This window comes from Aureobasidium pullulans, assembly GCF_000721785.1.
Source record: "Aureobasidium pullulans EXF-150 unplaced genomic scaffold scaffold_17, whole genome shotgun sequence".
NCBI lineage: Eukaryota > Fungi > Ascomycota > Dothideomycetes > Dothideales > Saccotheciaceae > Aureobasidium > Aureobasidium pullulans.
Genome location: NW_021941037.1, coordinates 472,512 through 488,812, shown reverse-complemented (window position 1 = coordinate 488,812; position 16,301 = coordinate 472,512). Strand labels below are relative to the sequence as shown.

The following is a 16,301-nucleotide window of genomic DNA, read 5'->3' as shown; positions in this document are numbered from 1 at the left end:
AGGTAAATGTATGGATTATTTCTTTTTGCGAGACAAATCTGATCGCGTTCTTCGTGTTGCGAACGTGTTGGGTGACGTCAATGAGCTGCAGGTACCAACACCAAAGTGGAAGTATTATTGATTTGTCTTCGAATGCTCTTGCCATCTTCGAATTCCACCTTCGTTCTTCTCTCATACAATTGATGCGATAGATGCCTCCGCATGTGCCGCGCAAAAGGCGCACGCCTTCACCAGAAGCGCCTCCTGCGAAACGAAGAGAGACAGCCCGTGGCAAGAAAGCTCCTGTCGACAAGAAGCCAACAAAGGCGAAGAGTAATGTCTTCGACGCAATCGACACTCTTACGACGAAAGCGACTGCCGAAGAGGCCAAGAACTTCTTTGCAAGTGTCGGCAAAGGCGACAGCGACAGCGACAGCGACAGCGACAGCGACAACGATGACGCCTCCTCATCCGAAGACGACGACGACTTCGAAGATGTGCCCATGAAGGAAGCACCAAAAGAGCAGGATGAAGATGATGACATGGACTGGGAGAATGCTATTCCTGCTCAAGAAGACAAGGTCAACGACGACAGTGCTATCCAAGATGTCAACATCTCTATCAATGAAGATGGTAGTCTGCAAGCCGTCGCTGCTGCTGAGCAACAGGCAAAGTCGAAGAAGGGTCCTTCCAAACGAGAACGCCAGGCCCGCATCCGAGCACATTGCATCCACGTCCAGACACTCCTCTTCCACAATGCCGTGCGCAACTCATGGCTCAACGACACCGAATTGCACAAGATCCTACTCGACAGCCTCAGTCAAGGTGTCAAGGATGAGATCGATCGTTGGGAAATCAACATGGGCATGAAGCAGCCGCCACCTAAGAAGAAGCAGAAGGGAAAGAGCAAGGGAAACAACAAGGCCAGAGACTGGGGACAAGACGCCGATAGACTCGAGCCTGGTGTACCGAACCTCAGCAGTGGAGATCCTCTACTCAGACTACTGAAGGTCTTGACCGCCTATTGGAGGAAACGCTTCGTCGTAACTGCTCCTGGTATACGCAAACAAGGATATATGCCTCAACGACACATCACCTACGAGATCAAGGCCTGGGCAAAAGACAAATCCAACTTCGAACGCCACGGTGAGCGTATTGAGAACGTTGAAGAGTTTCGCAAGTGTGCAAAGCAATGTCGAGGTTCGCGGGATGTTGGTGCTCAGCTCTTCACCGCTCTGATTCGTGCTATTGGCATCGAGTCTAGAATGGTGGCCAGTCTACAGCCTACTGGCTTTGGATGGACCAAGGTCGAAGACGGCGAGCCTAAGAAGCCAGTCCCATCTACTTCGAAGAACCCTGTCGAGATCTCTGATGATGAGGGTCCTGCTGAATCGCCAAAACAGAAGTCCAAGGCAAAAGCGAAGAAGCCGATCAAAGCTGAGAAGCCTGCTCGTAAATCTGTTCGCAAATCCCAAGACGCTGTGGTCAAAGATGAGTCTAGCTCACTCTCGGATGTCCCGTCAGACGACGACGATGATGATGCATCAGTCATCGACATCACACCTGCACCACCACCAAAGAATGTCAAGAAGTACGATCGCGACCTGGCATTTCCTCACTACTGGACAGAAGTCCTCTCCCCTGTTTCGAACAACTACATCCCCGTCGACTCTATTGTCTTGTCTACTGTTGCCAGTAATCAGGAACTGATATCCACATTTGAGCCTAGAGGAAAGCGTGCAGACCAGGCCAAACAGGTCATCTGCTATGTTGTCGCTCACAACCCAGACGCTACAGCCAAGGATGTCACCATCCGCTATTTGAAGAAGCACCAACTGCCCGGCCGTACCAAAGGCTTCCGTATGCCTGTCGAGAAGATCCCTGTTCTGAACAAGCGCGGCAAGGTGATCAAGACTGAAGACTATGACTTCTTCAAGCGCATCTTGTCACCCTTCGTTCGTCCACAGAACAAGCGTACTGCAGCAGACGATGTTGAAGAGTCCACGGACCTGAAGCCGTTCAAGCCAGCGACCGAAAAAGCGAAAGTCGCAACCGAGTCATTGCAGTGGTATAAGCAAAGTGCCGAGTTTGTGCTCGAACGCCATCTACGTCGTGAAGAAGCAATCCTCCCCGATTCTGAGCCGGTACGAACATTCACCTCAGGCAAAGGCGACAAGGAGAAGTCAGAACCTGTCTACAAGAGAGCTGATGTCGTGAACTGCAAAACCGTCGAGTCATGGCATAAAGAGGGCCGTCAAATCAAGGTTGGTGAACAACCTCTCAAGATGGTTCCTGTCCGTGCAGTCACTCTCATGCGCAAGCGTGAGATGGAGGAAGCCGAACGCGAAACTGGTGAGAAGCTCAAGCAAGGTCTTTATGGTATTGACCAGACTGAATGGATCATTCCACCACCTATCGAGAACGGTGTTATCCCCAAGAACGCGTACAACAACATCGACGTATACGTACCATCAATGGTACCAAAGGGTGCTGTCCATATCCCTCTCCGCAGCACTGCAAGAATTTGCAGAAAGCTAAACATCGACTATGCCGAAGCTTGTACCGGTTTCGAGTTCGGCAAGCAACGTGCAGTTCCTGTCATCACTGGTGTTGTTGTGGCTGTTGAGCACGAGGACGCTGTCATCGATGCCTGGGAGATTGAGGAAGCAGAACGCAAACGTAAAGAAGATGTCAAGAGGCAGGCTACTAACCTGCATCTGTGGCGCAAGTTCCTCATGGGTCTGCGTATCGTCGAGCGTATCAGAACTGATTATGCCGACCGGCCCAATGAGGTTGACGAGATCAATCCCTTCGTCAACCGAGACAAGCAGAAGAAGAAGACACCTAGAGATGAGATGACAATGGGTGGTGGCTTCTTGGTCTCTGAAGACGAAGCGGAAGACGCGAAACCTGAAGAGCACAAGGAAGAAGACACAGACCTTAATCTCGGTGGTGGCGGCTTCATGGCTGAAGATGAGGAAGAGGAGGACACGAAAGCAGAAGATTTGGACATCGAAATGGGTGGTGGTGGCTTCCTATTTGACGAAGAAGACGCAGAGGAAGAGAAGAAGCCTGTTACCAGTTCACACTTCGCACCCATGTCTCTAGCAGCCGCGCATCGTCAAGCTCAATCTTCAGACGCAGAACCCATTAAGGATGAGGAAGACAGCGACGAAGAGATTGAAGCTGAAGAACTGCCTACCCAACGTCGCAAACCACGTACCTCAACCTCTGCTGCAGTTAAACCAAAAGCAAAGCCGAAAGCAGCACCAAAGGCGAAGCCAGCACCGAAAGCAAAGCCTACACCCAAACGTCCTGCCAGGAAGAGCAAAGCCACCACAGTAGAGTCCGAAGACGAGGCTGAAGACGATGAGGACGAAGCCGAGCAAAGCTCAGAATTATCCGACCTTACAGACGCATCCGAGGACTCTGCACCTGCACCCGTCAAGAGACGCAATTCTTCACCTCGCGTTGTGATATCACCTCGTAAGAACAGAGCTGTCAAGAAAGAGGTCAAGAGTCCTTATTTCTCACATACCGAGGACGATGGCGGCGGCGAGGAAATGGATGACGAAGATGAGCAAGAGAGTGAAGAAGAAGTTGTAAAGCCTAGGATGACTACGAGACGTACCAGAGGAAAGGCTTGAATGTTCAGTTCTTGAAGAGGTGGGATGGAATTGGTGGGTGAAACTTGCTTTTTTCTGTTAATGAGGTTTATGAGATGAGATACCCATGATTATGTTATTCTTTCTTATATTGTGCAATCGATCTGTTCAAACTGCGTTATTTCAGCTCGCCATGACCTCCTTCTCCTATGCCTGTGGGAATGCAAGATGTTTTCCAGATATCGCTGTTTCGTCCCGTGAGAGCTCTGATTCTCAAAACCAGGCATAGGACTCCCATTAGACAAAACAGCAGGATATGAAAAACTTTGTGTATTTTGATAGGCGTGCTGGTGGTGGTGGTGTATGTGTAGCTAGGGCGAGAGATGTCCATTTATGTCTCTCAAATCACGGGCACAATCGAAAACGACACTGCTGTCGACGTATGCATCAGCAAGACTATTCTTCTTGTTCTCCCACCTTGCACTCAGTGTATCGAGGGTGAGTTTTGCTCATAAGCTGGAAACTGTAATGTGTCGAGTACTCAAGAGATCGCAGTTTGGCAAAGTAGACTGGCAAGAGTGAGTATGGAAAGCATCAAAAATCAGAGTGAAAAAAGACGCGGCGGTCTGCCACGAAAGATGAATTGTACATCTATGTAAGAAATCCCGGGTATCGGAATGAGAACAAAAAAAAAAGGAGCCTTTCCCTTTTGTATATATCTTGATCGAACCAAAATAAAACGCCTCCCCCCAATGGTTAACCTTTTCCTTGTTTTTATCATCATGGCATTCCCATTTATGCGTCGGCGGACTTCTTGGCCATCTCGAGGACACCCTCGAAGGTCTTGTTGCCACCGATGAAGCCGGAGGCGTGGACGAAGACACCGCCGGGGACACCGGAGACCTTGCTCAACTCTTCGTCTCTGACACCCTTCCAGGCGTCGGGCATGTCCTTGCGGTTCTCGAAGCTGCCGGATTCGCGGCTGACGGAGCGGATACGCCACTTGCTGTCTGCCTCGCCGTTCTCGGCGAACAGGACGTAAAGAACGGAACCCTCGGTGGAAGTCTCCTTCTCGAGAGCGTAGAGGTGGTCGGCCCAGGGGCAGCCCTCAGGGCGGTGGGGGACAACCATGATACGGCCCTTGTCGTCGTACTTGAAGCGGTCGCCAAAGGCTTGCTTGACGACAGCGCGGGCGGGCAACCACGAGTGGAACTTGTCCATCAGCTCGGAGATGAACTGGTCGCCGCAGAACTGGGAGGCCTTGAGGAAACGCTCGTCTTCTTCGGCTTGTGCTTCGGCGGGAGACTTGGTAACGCCGTCGGAGGTCAAAGGGACAGAGACACCGCCTTCGGTGCTGACGCCCTCGGTGGAGAGAGAGTGCTTGGCTACAGCGACGGGAGAGGGATGCGAATAGTTCAGGCGGTTGACGACTGAGGCGATGCTGAAGCCACCGTCGGAGAACTTCTTCTCAATGCCGGCCTTGCGGAGAGCATTGGGGTCGTAGGGAGCGACACCGTTGTCGTTGGCGTCAAAAGCCTCGACGAAGTTGTCGTAGAGCTTCTGGTAAAGGAGCTCGGCATCGGCAGAGTCCTTGGAGAGACCAGTGCAGGCGCAGATGATATCCTTGCCGTAGTGCATGTAAACAAGACCAGCAGACGAGAGCTTGGTGCTGTGCTCGGGGAAGGTGGTGGTGAACTCGCGCTGGTGGTGATCGTAGCGCTTGGCCGCATCATCGTAGACACCACCGACATCGACGACGGTGTGGCAGGGAGCGAGCTTTTCGGGGTCGCGGGTACGGACGAGAGTGCTGTTGGAGTACTCGGGGAGGAGGCGCAACAGGTAGACGGCGAGGGCCTCGTCGGCGTGGAAGTGGCCGCTGTGGGTTCCAATAAGAGGGCCTGACATCTTGACTCTTTTGGCTGCTGACATGTATTGACGTGAGAGGCTGAAGACGGGTGCGATTGATGGCTTCTGGATTGATGAGATTGCTCGGAAGGAAGATCGAAAAGTTGCTCGTGGCAGAAACATCAACAGTGGAGCTTCACCTGAACATTTTCAATTGCGGAGCTTTGCTGACCACCCAAGCCCTTGCCTCCGTCTGATGCGGCTCTGCGGATCTACCCGCCCCTCTTTGGGAGTCTTCCCTTGTTCACTTCTTAAGGATGGTGGACGCTGCTGTCTTTCGCTCCTGTCGAGAGAAACAGGTCGAACTGGTCACCAAGGGAAGCCTTCCAGTATTTTGAGATCCGACTTGTGTTTGGGCAAGGCCACAGACCTTGCGGTGGCATGTCTCGGCTCCTACTTTGATCCTCCTTTCCAACTTTGATGCAAGCCCGGTGACCCTGCCTGTGGATACACCTCGACACGTGCTGCTCCAACAACGTCGCAGATCCGACCCACCTCGTTGTAGGTACTCGTCCCTATTGCCTCTGTCCAATCGGCTCGAAGATTGATGCTTAATACTCTTAACCCTGTCTGGTTGCGACCTCTGGCGTTGGATCCCGTAAGCTTCCACCTTGTTTTCCAAGCAGAGAAACACCTCTTGAACGATCAATAATCAACTTCAAATCCCCTGCAAGGTGTTCACTTGAGGTGGCTGGGATCTTACGAAGGTGACGCGGTTAGAAGTACTCGAATTGGTTTTATACTTTGGCTAGCACTGCTGATTATCACTGTTTACGGTCCCGTCTGCGAGCATCTGGTGTGGGATTCGAAGCTCCTGTGCATCGGTACGTTCTGCTTCCTTTGACCAGGAAGCCTTGCATATCAAGACATGACGTTTGCTGTGTCGTGTCGTCCGTGTCATTGCAGTGCCTTCTTTTGCCGACCTGCTCTGGATTGGAAGTGTTGAAGCTCCGCTAGATAAGGAAAGGCTGGGAGTAGCACGGCATCTCCTTTCCTTAACAAAAGGAATCTGGAAGCGTGTGGTCGGCGGTCGCTATTATCACCAGCCCTCTCTGACGTCTTCCATTATGCATGTTGCTCTACAATCAAGAGAAGCCGGACTTGATGTGCAAGCTGCTTCTACATAGCATGCATTTGCCAGAATGGTCGAGAACGGCATAAAGTCGAAATCGACCTCTCACTATCAGATCAGTCGAACCCAACGGGTGTCGTATGCTGTCACGAAACGAACACCTGTTCAAACCTTCTCCTGCGTGAGTGTGACCGACTACAGTACTGTACAAGCACCTCCGAAGCCTTTGGCTATGCCAAAATCGTCAATCTACAGCGTATTTGCGCTGTCAACGCCATGTGGCTATCGATGCTTCTCAACAGGTTCAGCTGTGCTCCTCAGCCCGCTGCGCTCCAGCATCAGAGTCGAAATGGTCCAAGACGTTGACCCAGATGCGCCATACCCCAGGCCTGTTGCCAAGAATATTATCCTACGGAATGCATCCGTCCTTCCTCTCCCGCCCCGATCCGTATGACCTCTAGAATGGCTCAACAATATTGAACCTGAATATCGAAAGAGAGAACAACATAGAAACCGAATGAATTGTTGACGTGATACACGGCCGTAAGTCAGGAAGTGGCTGAATGCTTGACCTGTGCAATGCTTACCCAGCCTCCTGAGAACTTCGTCTCGGGAGACGAATGCGATCTTCTCGTGATGGTTGTGATCAATGCTTCAGCATGCCTGTGTCGTGAGAGCAAATAATCTCGAGTTTCAGGTCCCAGTTCCGCCTTTGTCGTCGAAAATACTACATTGGGCTCGTAACCGGCAATTGCTCTAGATCTTGAGACCGCCGACGTTTCTTCAGTCGTCGATCTCGAGCATCTGGATTTGCTTTGCGTGTTGCGGTCGATATGAGATGGTTTCGTTGTGCAGGCGGCGACAGCTCCTAAGCTCACCTGAACGACATGCCACCATCCTCACCGAACAGGGCAAGCACACAAAACGGCATCCCGACTTTTCCCGGCTTACATTCTGGCAATAGCGAAACCAAGAATGCGACAAGCCAATTGGATGTCGTGCTTCTCGACGCAGAGTTGATATTAGTAAACAGATGCAACGTTGTATTGAAAGTGCACAGGATTCGGATACGATCATGCGTACTCTCACCACGTCTCGTGGGTTCGTAGGCGCAGTAAACAGTTGTCACTTGATTTGAAGAGCAAGCAGGTAGACCGACAGCGCTCAGACCTGAGGGATGGCCGTGATGTTGCTTCTTCACGTGCGGCGCTGTCCGGCTAAACGCGAGTCGACAAAGAGATCCCTCGGGAGATCAAGTCGGCAGCGCGCTCTCCCCGTACTGCAACCCCGTGGCGGCAAGCTTGGGCATCAAGCGCCGGCCATACAGCGGAGGGAATGCAATACTGGCACTAAAGGAGGAATCGGTTTCCCTGATTTGTTACTTAGCGATTTCTCTTGGCCTCTATCGCCATGGAGGGAAGTCCTAGGAGAGACGGCTGGAAAAACACCTCGGGAATATCTCGAGTCACGGATATGGCGTACTTAAGAAGCAGGCTAGCTGATTATGCTTGTTCTGGCGCAAGGACGACGGCCGCCGGCGCGTAGGGGTAGGCTCAGTAAGTTACTCAATGTCAGTTACTCGTAAGTTCCGAGTAACTTACTGAGTTGGTTACGGCCGAGGTATGACCGCCCCGCACCGTTGACCTGATCGCCCACCGAGGCCCTGTTTTTGGACGATTTAGTAAGGGAAATGGGCCATTTATTAGGTTAGCACGGGTTAGATGGTCGGAACTCTTAAAAGTCATATTTATTGCGAAGAATTCATAAAATCGAACTGCAGCGCCAGTAGCAACACTCCTCTATGTATATAAGTGTTCTCCTTATGTTAAGCATAATGCTCGTAGCTGTTTAAGTTATAGTCTAGCTCTCCGAGGACTAGCCTCGCTAGCGGCCCTATCGAGCCTTAAGTCTATATAGTTCCTTAAGTAGTTACCTCTAAAGCTCGTCGTTCTCTCTAAAGCTNCTCTAGAGTAATGTTTAGCGAAGGTAATCTAGCGTAATACTAAGTATNGCAAGGGGTGCTAGGGCGGGTNTATTAGAAGTTTTAGCTTAGGAAGGATNACCTAATAGTCGATATAGACTGCTAACTAGGAGGAGGGTCTAGAGCTAGTGTTAACGNANNAGATAATTAAGACTAAGGTCCTCGCTTCCTTNTCGATTTCTTAGGCCTTTATGTCTACGCCGTTAATGCCTTTTAAGCGGCCTTCTTAGTTAGATAGTTCTCGCTAGTCTAAAGATGCTAAAGGAACTACTAATGCGGCCTTNTAACCTACGACGGTAATAGTAATAANAGGTTAAGATCCGTGCTTCGAAGCGACTAAGGAGTAGGAGGTAAAGCATCGACCTAATNANATAGTTCTAGAAATGGCGCTAACTAACTGTCCTCGGGCTCTTTTCTCTCGATCNNAGTAGCGCTAACTATAGCTACGATGTTATCTATTAGGTCGTTAAGGACTAGCTCTAACATNTTAAGGCGCTTAAGTTTATTAAGGCAGAACNNGTAGATCTNTTGCTTNTTAAGATAGGCCCTCTATCGCTCTACTCGTCGCTCGATCATCTTGCTTCTTAATTAGTTAGTCTAAAGGATCTCCCTACGGTTAAAGGCGCGGNAGTTTATGTAGATAGCGTATAGCATCTTCGTAGTAAGGGTTAANATACGAGAGCGGTAAGAGTTTTAGATGTAGTTNATTGCTAAGAAGGACCTTTCTAATGGCACGGAGTTTGCCGGAGTAATNGCTAGACGACTAGCTAACTTAGCTAGAGCTAACGCACTAAAGTTCCCTATAAAGTTCTAAAAGGTCTAAGGATTAAACCTTACTTTATCGCGCTATAGTTAAGCCCTTAAGAAGACTCCCTTACGCTCGATATACGCTACTAGTTATCGCTAAAACGCACCGATTTCCTTAGTAGGAACATGTTATTCGAAGAACCGGTAAGCAGCTGCCTACTCCTTAGGCGATTACTTAATGTCTTTAGCATCTAGCTAGCAGTTAAGAAGGTAAGCAGCATAATAGATATTAGTCGTTTAGATAGTAAGGCGCTCGTCTAACTTCTTTAACACTAGCTCGCCGTCCGGCAATGTTTACGCCTCTAGTTCTAGTCGAAGATTACGCTAGCGAGGAATAACTATACCGATAGTCGACCGGTCGTTTTTAGAGAGCTTCTACGTAAAGTGAAATAGTCTAATTAAGTTAGCAAGGGCCTCAATTTCCTTCTACTATTCTAACGAGTCTATTAGTAGGCAAACATCGACATTAGATAGTAGTCCTCTATAAGATGCGCGCTCTAGTAACCCTCGATTTTTTAGTAGCGCCATTATAGCTACGTAATAAGAGCCCTATCGGGTTAAGTAGGCGATCGCGAAGGTATATAACTTTACGCCTTCCTCCTCGGCTAACTCTAGTAGTAGTTACTAGACCTTATCTAATGCCCTTAGGTAAGTTAGGGCTATGTTAACCTCTCTTAAAGTTAAAGAATAATACTTAATGCTACTAGCTATCTCCTAGTTAGTAATATCCTTTAGTCCGAGCTATAACCTATGCTTATCGTAGAGAACATAGAACATATGCTAAGTCCTTAGGTCCTACTATAGGGCACGATAGAAATTGCGCTATGTCGTGCACGTATTAGTATAGATACTGTTCTACTTCTAGAGCTCATTTCCCGTTAGCTTACTAACCTTCTCGATAACTATGTCCTTAGTCTAGTCGCTACCTATAGTTACGCCTCCTCCGTTTACGGCATCGACAAAAAAAGCCTAGCTATTAGCCGTATTAATAGACAAGTTCGAGACCCTATCTCTATTATTCGCGCTAGATTCATCGGTAATAAAGTTTAGGTAGGGCCGGTAACGATAAGCTCTAGAAGGACGTTTAGATGCGATAATATTGTCTAGCTAATCTTTAACCTCTTAATAGCACTCTTAAAGAAGCTCCTTTGCAAGGCGATGTCTAGATAGGGGCAAGTAGTTAAGCTCTAGATTTAATGCTTTAAACATCGCCTAGAGATCTAGATTCTTCTCGTAGGTGTTAAAGGGCAAACCCCCTCGATATAGCGCTATACTAGCTATCTTATCTAGCTTATGTCGATTAAGTAAAGGCCTTAAAGAAATAGCGTTAGTTATTACCCCGACCTTGCTTAATAGTCTATTACGATGAACCTCTAGATATTGTCTAACCTTAGGGTTACCCTGCCGCACTAATACCTTAAAGTCCTTAAGGAACGGTAGGCACTCGGCGAGGTAATTAACCTTACGCTCGTTTCTATTGTTCTTAAGTGTAAAATCCGGACACTAGTTGCACTTGTACGTAGAGTCTCCGATGCTAGTAAACTAACGTCTAATAACACTAGTCGGCTTGCCTCCACCTCGCTTAGTCGACATTGCTAATTATTAATGTGTATACAGCTAGCAGACCGTCGTCTTAATCACCTCTGAAGCCTCCGGAACCCCCTCACGAACAACCGCCACTAACGTTAATAGCTCGGCCGAGCTCGGCTATATCGGAGACCGGTAAGTTACTCAAAATTTGCAGCAAGTTACGGCAGTAACTGACATTGAGTAACTTACTAGTAAGTTCCGTAACTTGACCACCCCTACCGGCGCGGCATAGCGGATTCCGTTGTGCAAACCAGTGGGCTCTTTACGAGTCAAGGGAGGATATCAAGGGCTCGTCGCTGCGTTGATCGACATGGAAGCCACAAACTTGTCCTCGCGCCTTTATTGGTCATTCTTCAATTCTGTCATCTCTGCCGCTGGCGCAGACCTGATTCCGAAAGTGTTTGGTCAGGCAGTTGAAAATGCAAAGGACCGTGTTGTAACCACGAGTCAAAAGAGCATGGTTGTTGTTCGGCGCACCTGCTTTTCGCTTAAGCACCAATGCAGGTCATCCTTTTAGGTTCATCCTGACCGACAGAGTTGAACGGATCGCTTGGTCTTGCTCAGGGCTGGATTTTGACTGGTCATTGGCTCTCTCTAGAGAGAAATCATTCACGAGCAGACCAGCCATGACTCTCCAAATCACGGGTAGGAAAGCGATTGCGACGGACTATGTTATCGTCAAGTGTCCGACAAAGCGACGTCCTGTATCGTAGTTTCGGACCAAGCCGACTTGTGTAGGCGGAAGCGGTCGGATAGATCAGTTGCTCGTGCCGAACTGCTTCGGACGTTGTCGCAAGAAAATCGCGCGGTCGCTTTATCCGAGCCAAGAGCGGCTCAAGTCACCTCCTGCAAGCGCAGCCACGAGAATGGTAGCAAGAGGGCTTCTGATCTGTGGCAACGAATCTGCACCTGCATAAAGCGAAAGGGCTCGGGCCATCAGATGTTTTGCAAGCTGAGAAACAAAGTTGAAAGTCGACTTCTGTTTCTGGTACAATGTGCTCGAGACTCTTGAGCAGATCAAAGATAGAAAAGGGATGGGAGCAAAGAGCGGAAAGCCCAAAGTCAAAGCAGAGGTGTAACGACTTGAGGCACTGTTTAGGGAAAGCGCGATAGAGCAAGAGGGCTTGTCGAATGACGTGGTTCGTAGCCGACTAGGTATTGTAAATCGTTATGGCGCTGTTCCGGAACCCGTGCTTCTGGGCGTTGAGACTTCCTCGAGCTCATCACTCGATTAGTGAAAGGTTCCCAGTCGAAGTACGTGAGCGTAACCGCGCATGGTGCGAATCCGAGTTGTTTGTCATCACAGACAGAGGTCTTTGTTTCTTTCTTTTCGTCCACTCTAGAGCAGCTGGAAGTCGACGAGCGACCCGCTTTCTCATCTTGTACTTTGAGAAACAAGCAGAGTCCCACACCAAGACCCCTCGTGTGCTTGACAGATTTCCGATCCACACTCCATCCGCTCGGGTTCCTGGTCCACACGGATCTAATCCATCAGCCAGCCCGTGCACTGCTATCATCATCATCAACTGTGAGCGACACAAGCATCTATATCGCGTCAGGGCGCGTTCTTACACTGCCAGAGATAACCCTTGAACAACCCTGAGGTTGGCTTTGCTGAAGGCTTCTGTACTTGGGAAACTGCAAGCTTTTCACCTTTGCGACACGCTTGGCAGAACATCTTTGCACAAAACGGACTTTTCGGCGTTGAACAGATTTTTCGGCCGGCCGTTGGTTCCTCGACGCACCGCAGCATTGGAGTAACGCATTGCCCTCGAGCTGCCCTCTCCCTCCACTCGACTTTTGATTGCCTTGCTCCTACCGCGTTAGAAGCTCGGTCTGGCTTGGGATCTAACAACTAAGCGCGCCTGCCTACTCTACAGTTGTCGTCTGGCCGCTTCCCTTCGAACTGACCTGCTCCACTCCACATCCGCGTCCCTCGTGCCCGCCAAATGCTCTCGCGGTGAGAGGCCCCATTATTTCCCCAAAACACGACATCATTGAGTCCCTCAACATGGAGAACCAATACCCCTCCACCACCTACATGCCTCAGCCCACCAGCTTTGCGCCCTACTCGAGCTATTCGGCCCACCACCCGCAACAGCAGCAGCAGCACCCGCAGCATCCCCAGCACCAACAGCAGCAGGCTCAACACCAGCACCAACAGCACCAACAGCAGCAGCAAGCCCAATCGCAGCAGGAACCTTCGCGCGACACCCACAACCACAACCAGACACTGCCTCCCCTGCATACCCAAGCTGCCAACTTTGGTCAGCTGCCCTCTCTGTACAACGGCTCTGGCAGTCACCCCCAAACCCCCACTACCGTGCACACACCCACCACTTCCTCAATGGGTGCCAACGGTCTCCACGCTTTCTCGCAGCAGCAACAGCAGCACCAATCGTCGCCGGCGACCACTGGTTCAATGCTTCCTCCTTCGTCCACCTACATTCCCTACTCGACGTCGCAATCCACCCTGCCTCCTGCATCCACTGCCACGAGTGCTGCACAGACTCCGGCTCAAGCCAGACTGCCTGACTTGCGCCCACTTCAACCTCAGGCTTCTTACAACAACGTGTCAACACTGCCCAGCTTTGGCGCATCGGGACTTGTAGGTGCGCAGCCATACATGCAGAATCACGAGTCGGAACCTACCCATGTTGTGGGATCGCAGGGAAGACGTGGTATCCTGCCTAGTGCGCCCGGCCGTGCTGCTGCTCCTGCACCCGGAACAACTGCTGCTGCCTCGACCAAATCAATGATTCCAGCAAAAGATGCAGACGGAAAGTTCCCCTGCCCACACTGCAATAAGACATACCTGCATGCCAAACACTTGAAGAGACATCTTTTGCGCCGTGAGTATTTGGACGTGTCCAAGCTGAAGGACAAGAGGAGCTGACTATAGACAGACACCGGAGACCGTCCGTACATGTGCCACCTGTGCAAAGACACGTTTTCGCGCAGTGATATTCTCAAGCGCCATTTCCAGAAGTGTTCGATTCGTCGCGGCAATCCTACAGGAGCTAATCACCTCGCTCATCAGCGCAGAAACACGAACGGCTCCAACCGCATGTCTATCAGCAGCACCGAACCGGTCGCTCTCGCTGGTCTCGCAGAAGCCGCAGGCGCTCCTTATACTAATGGAACGATTTTAAGCGGTGTCACCAACAGCCCTACCGTCAATGGCGAGGGCTCTTCGTACGCTTCGAGCGTGGCTTCAATTTCCAACCGCTCGTCCCGTGCTAACAGCCTGATTCACCCGGTCGGTATGACTAGTGATGGCAGAGGTAGCCTCACAGGTATGTATAAACATGGCAAGCCGCATTGTGCCCAATACTTAACCACTTCTGTAGGTTACCCCAATGGCGTCCCCGCGTACGGTGGCATGCGTCCCCACTCTGCCTCGAACCCTATGCCCCCCAGCTACGGCTTCCAGATGGGCAACGGCAGCCAGTTCTACCCTCCAAACGTCAAGACTGAAGAGCAGGCACCAAGCGGCTACACTCACCAGCCCCCTCCGATTGCCGAAAACCGCCAACCCAACGGCGTCGACTGGTCCATGTTCGCGCCTCAGCACGCTCACGATGGCTTCATGACACAGTCTCATGCAAGCCAGCCGCAGATGCCTGTCAAGACCGAGGGCGGCATGGACAATCACAGCTACAACTCGTCAAACGAGCACAGCAACGAGCAGCAGTTCTTTGGAGGACTCTACTCACATCCGTCGGGCTTCGGCGAAGATTCAGGTGCGCACCACCTGTCTGGTTTCCCAAACTGGAACATGGATCTCGTGCAAAGCGATCCATTGCAGGCCAAGGCCAATGCATTGCTGACGTACGTACTTTCAAACAGAACATCCTCAAGCGATGACGCTTGCGACGAGATGAGAAAGTGCTTGACTGTTGAAAACATCAAGCACTTCATCGAGAAATTCACCAGCTTCCAGGGTCACTGGCCGATCATCCACATGCCTACTTTCGAAATCCTTAAAGCCAACGATGGCCTTGTCCTCACCATCATCTGTATCGGAGCCGTCTACTCCGAAAAACGCGACCTGTATCAAGTCCGAAGAATGATGGAGCTTGTCAAAGATGCCGTCAAGAACGCTTCAAGAGTCCACAACGTAATAATGGGTGTTATCCAAGAAGGAAACCAGCCTCTAGGCTCGCTCGAGTCCGATATTGAAGAGCTTCAAGCTTTGTACATGCTCAAGGTATTGTTTTGCTGGCATGGGACCCCAAGCCAGCGCGCAAATGCTAGGAAGAACTTTGACAGTGTTGTCGAAATCGCCCGACGAATTGTCATATCTCCCACAGGTTCCGGCCAAGCGGCATACAGCGTACTCCACCAGCCAGGCCCCATATCCCAGGAAGCTCTTCTTACTTGGACCTGGTCCTCCTGGATCGCGCAAGAGAGGCGTAACAGAGTTGCATTCACCCTTTTCCTGCTCGACGCAGCTCTCGTCATGTACTTCAACAACGAGCCCAAGTTCGATCCGTTCGAGTTCCGCCTGCCGCTACCCTGTGACGACGCTGCCTGGGAAGCTAGGACTGAACAAGAGTGTCGCGACGCGCTAGGTTTGAATGGCACTGCTAAGCAAGCCTTCAACGTCTGTGGCAGTCAACGTCCTCGTCAGCCAGACATGAGAAGCGCTATGCGAGGCTTGATGGAGCCCAACTACACTTTCTCATCACGCTCTACCAACATTTACTCCAAGTTCATTCTCATCCATGCCCTCCTTGTTCAGATCTGCAAATTCCAGCGCGCGAGTTTCTTGCAGAACATCACAGGCCAGTTTGGACATGGTGCCACAGCGAGTGGTCCCGGCACTCCGCTCGGGCAGAACGACTGGATCGCCTCAGACGGTAGCAGCAATGTTGGCACACCTAGTGACAACCCTCAAGCCCAGAATGCGCAAATCCAACCCGTCCTTAAGTCCATTCAGCTTGCCATGAGTAAGTGGAAGACTATGTGGGACGTCGATATCGCTCTTCAATATCCTCAAAACGGCATTGGCTACCGACGATTCGGTTTCTCTCGTGACGGCATCCACTTTTACTACCTTGGTCAATCGCTACTGCGCTCGACAAAGGCTTCCGAATGGACGGCACCGCCAGATCTTCGCTTCCTGCAAATCATGGGTCTTCTGAAGAAGATCAAAGGCTTTGTTTCGAACGAAAACACTCAAGGCGGCCTAGACACTGGTTCCGTCGGCGACATTGATGACACTTATGGCGTTGGAGATCTTACTCTGGACATGAAGCTTCTCTTCAAGCCGATGGGCGAAGCAGACAGCCCGATAGCAGGTGTTCGAACGGACACGATACGATGAGGCCACGACACCTTCGAAACAAGCATGTTTCAC

General features: G+C 50.6%; 4 protein-coding genes across 4 annotated transcripts; 2 read left to right on the top strand and 2 right to left on the bottom strand.

The window, feature by feature from the left end:
- Positions 1-151: 151 nt before the first annotated feature.
- M438DRAFT_347913 (Rad4-domain-containing protein) lies at positions 152-3,714 on the top strand. The gene has a single exon (XM_029906018.1). It carries the CDS (start codon positions 192-194, stop codon positions 3,624-3,626), a length of 3,435 nt encoding a protein of 1,144 aa, XP_029758027.1. The 5' UTR covers positions 152-191; the 3' UTR covers positions 3,627-3,714.
- Positions 3,695-4,052, bottom strand: M438DRAFT_72293 (uncharacterized protein). Its single transcript, XM_029910281.1, has one exon. It carries the CDS (start codon positions 3,973-3,975, stop codon positions 3,763-3,765), a length of 213 nt encoding a protein of 70 aa, XP_029758026.1. The 5' UTR covers positions 3,976-4,052; the 3' UTR covers positions 3,695-3,762.
- Positions 4,053-4,379: 327 nt separating this feature from the next.
- Positions 4,380-5,513, bottom strand: M438DRAFT_279266 (MYG1 protein-like protein; the record flags this gene model as incomplete). Its single annotated transcript, XM_029901074.1, has 2 exons — positions 4,380-4,889; positions 4,980-5,513. 2 exons carry the CDS (start codon positions 5,511-5,513, stop codon positions 4,380-4,382), a joined length of 1,044 nt encoding a protein of 347 aa, XP_029758025.1.
- A 7,437-nt stretch (positions 5,514-12,950) lies between these two features.
- On the top strand, positions 12,951-16,268 carry M438DRAFT_376644 (uncharacterized protein; the record flags this gene model as incomplete). Its single annotated transcript, XM_029908678.1, has 3 exons — positions 12,951-13,791; positions 13,846-14,235; positions 14,290-16,268. 3 exons carry the CDS (start codon positions 12,951-12,953, stop codon positions 16,266-16,268), a joined length of 3,210 nt encoding a protein of 1,069 aa, XP_029758024.1.
- Positions 16,269-16,301: the final 33 nt, after the last annotated feature.

What these genes read in the sequence shown, in the direction of transcription:
- M438DRAFT_72293 (XM_029910281.1), bottom strand. Translation starts at nt 3,975, where the DNA reads ATGGACATCTCTCGCCCTAGCTACACATACACCACCACCACCAGCACG.
- M438DRAFT_347913 (XM_029906018.1), top strand. Translation starts at nt 192, where the DNA reads ATGCCTCCGCATGTGCCGCGCAAAAGGCGCACGCCTTCACCAGAAGCG.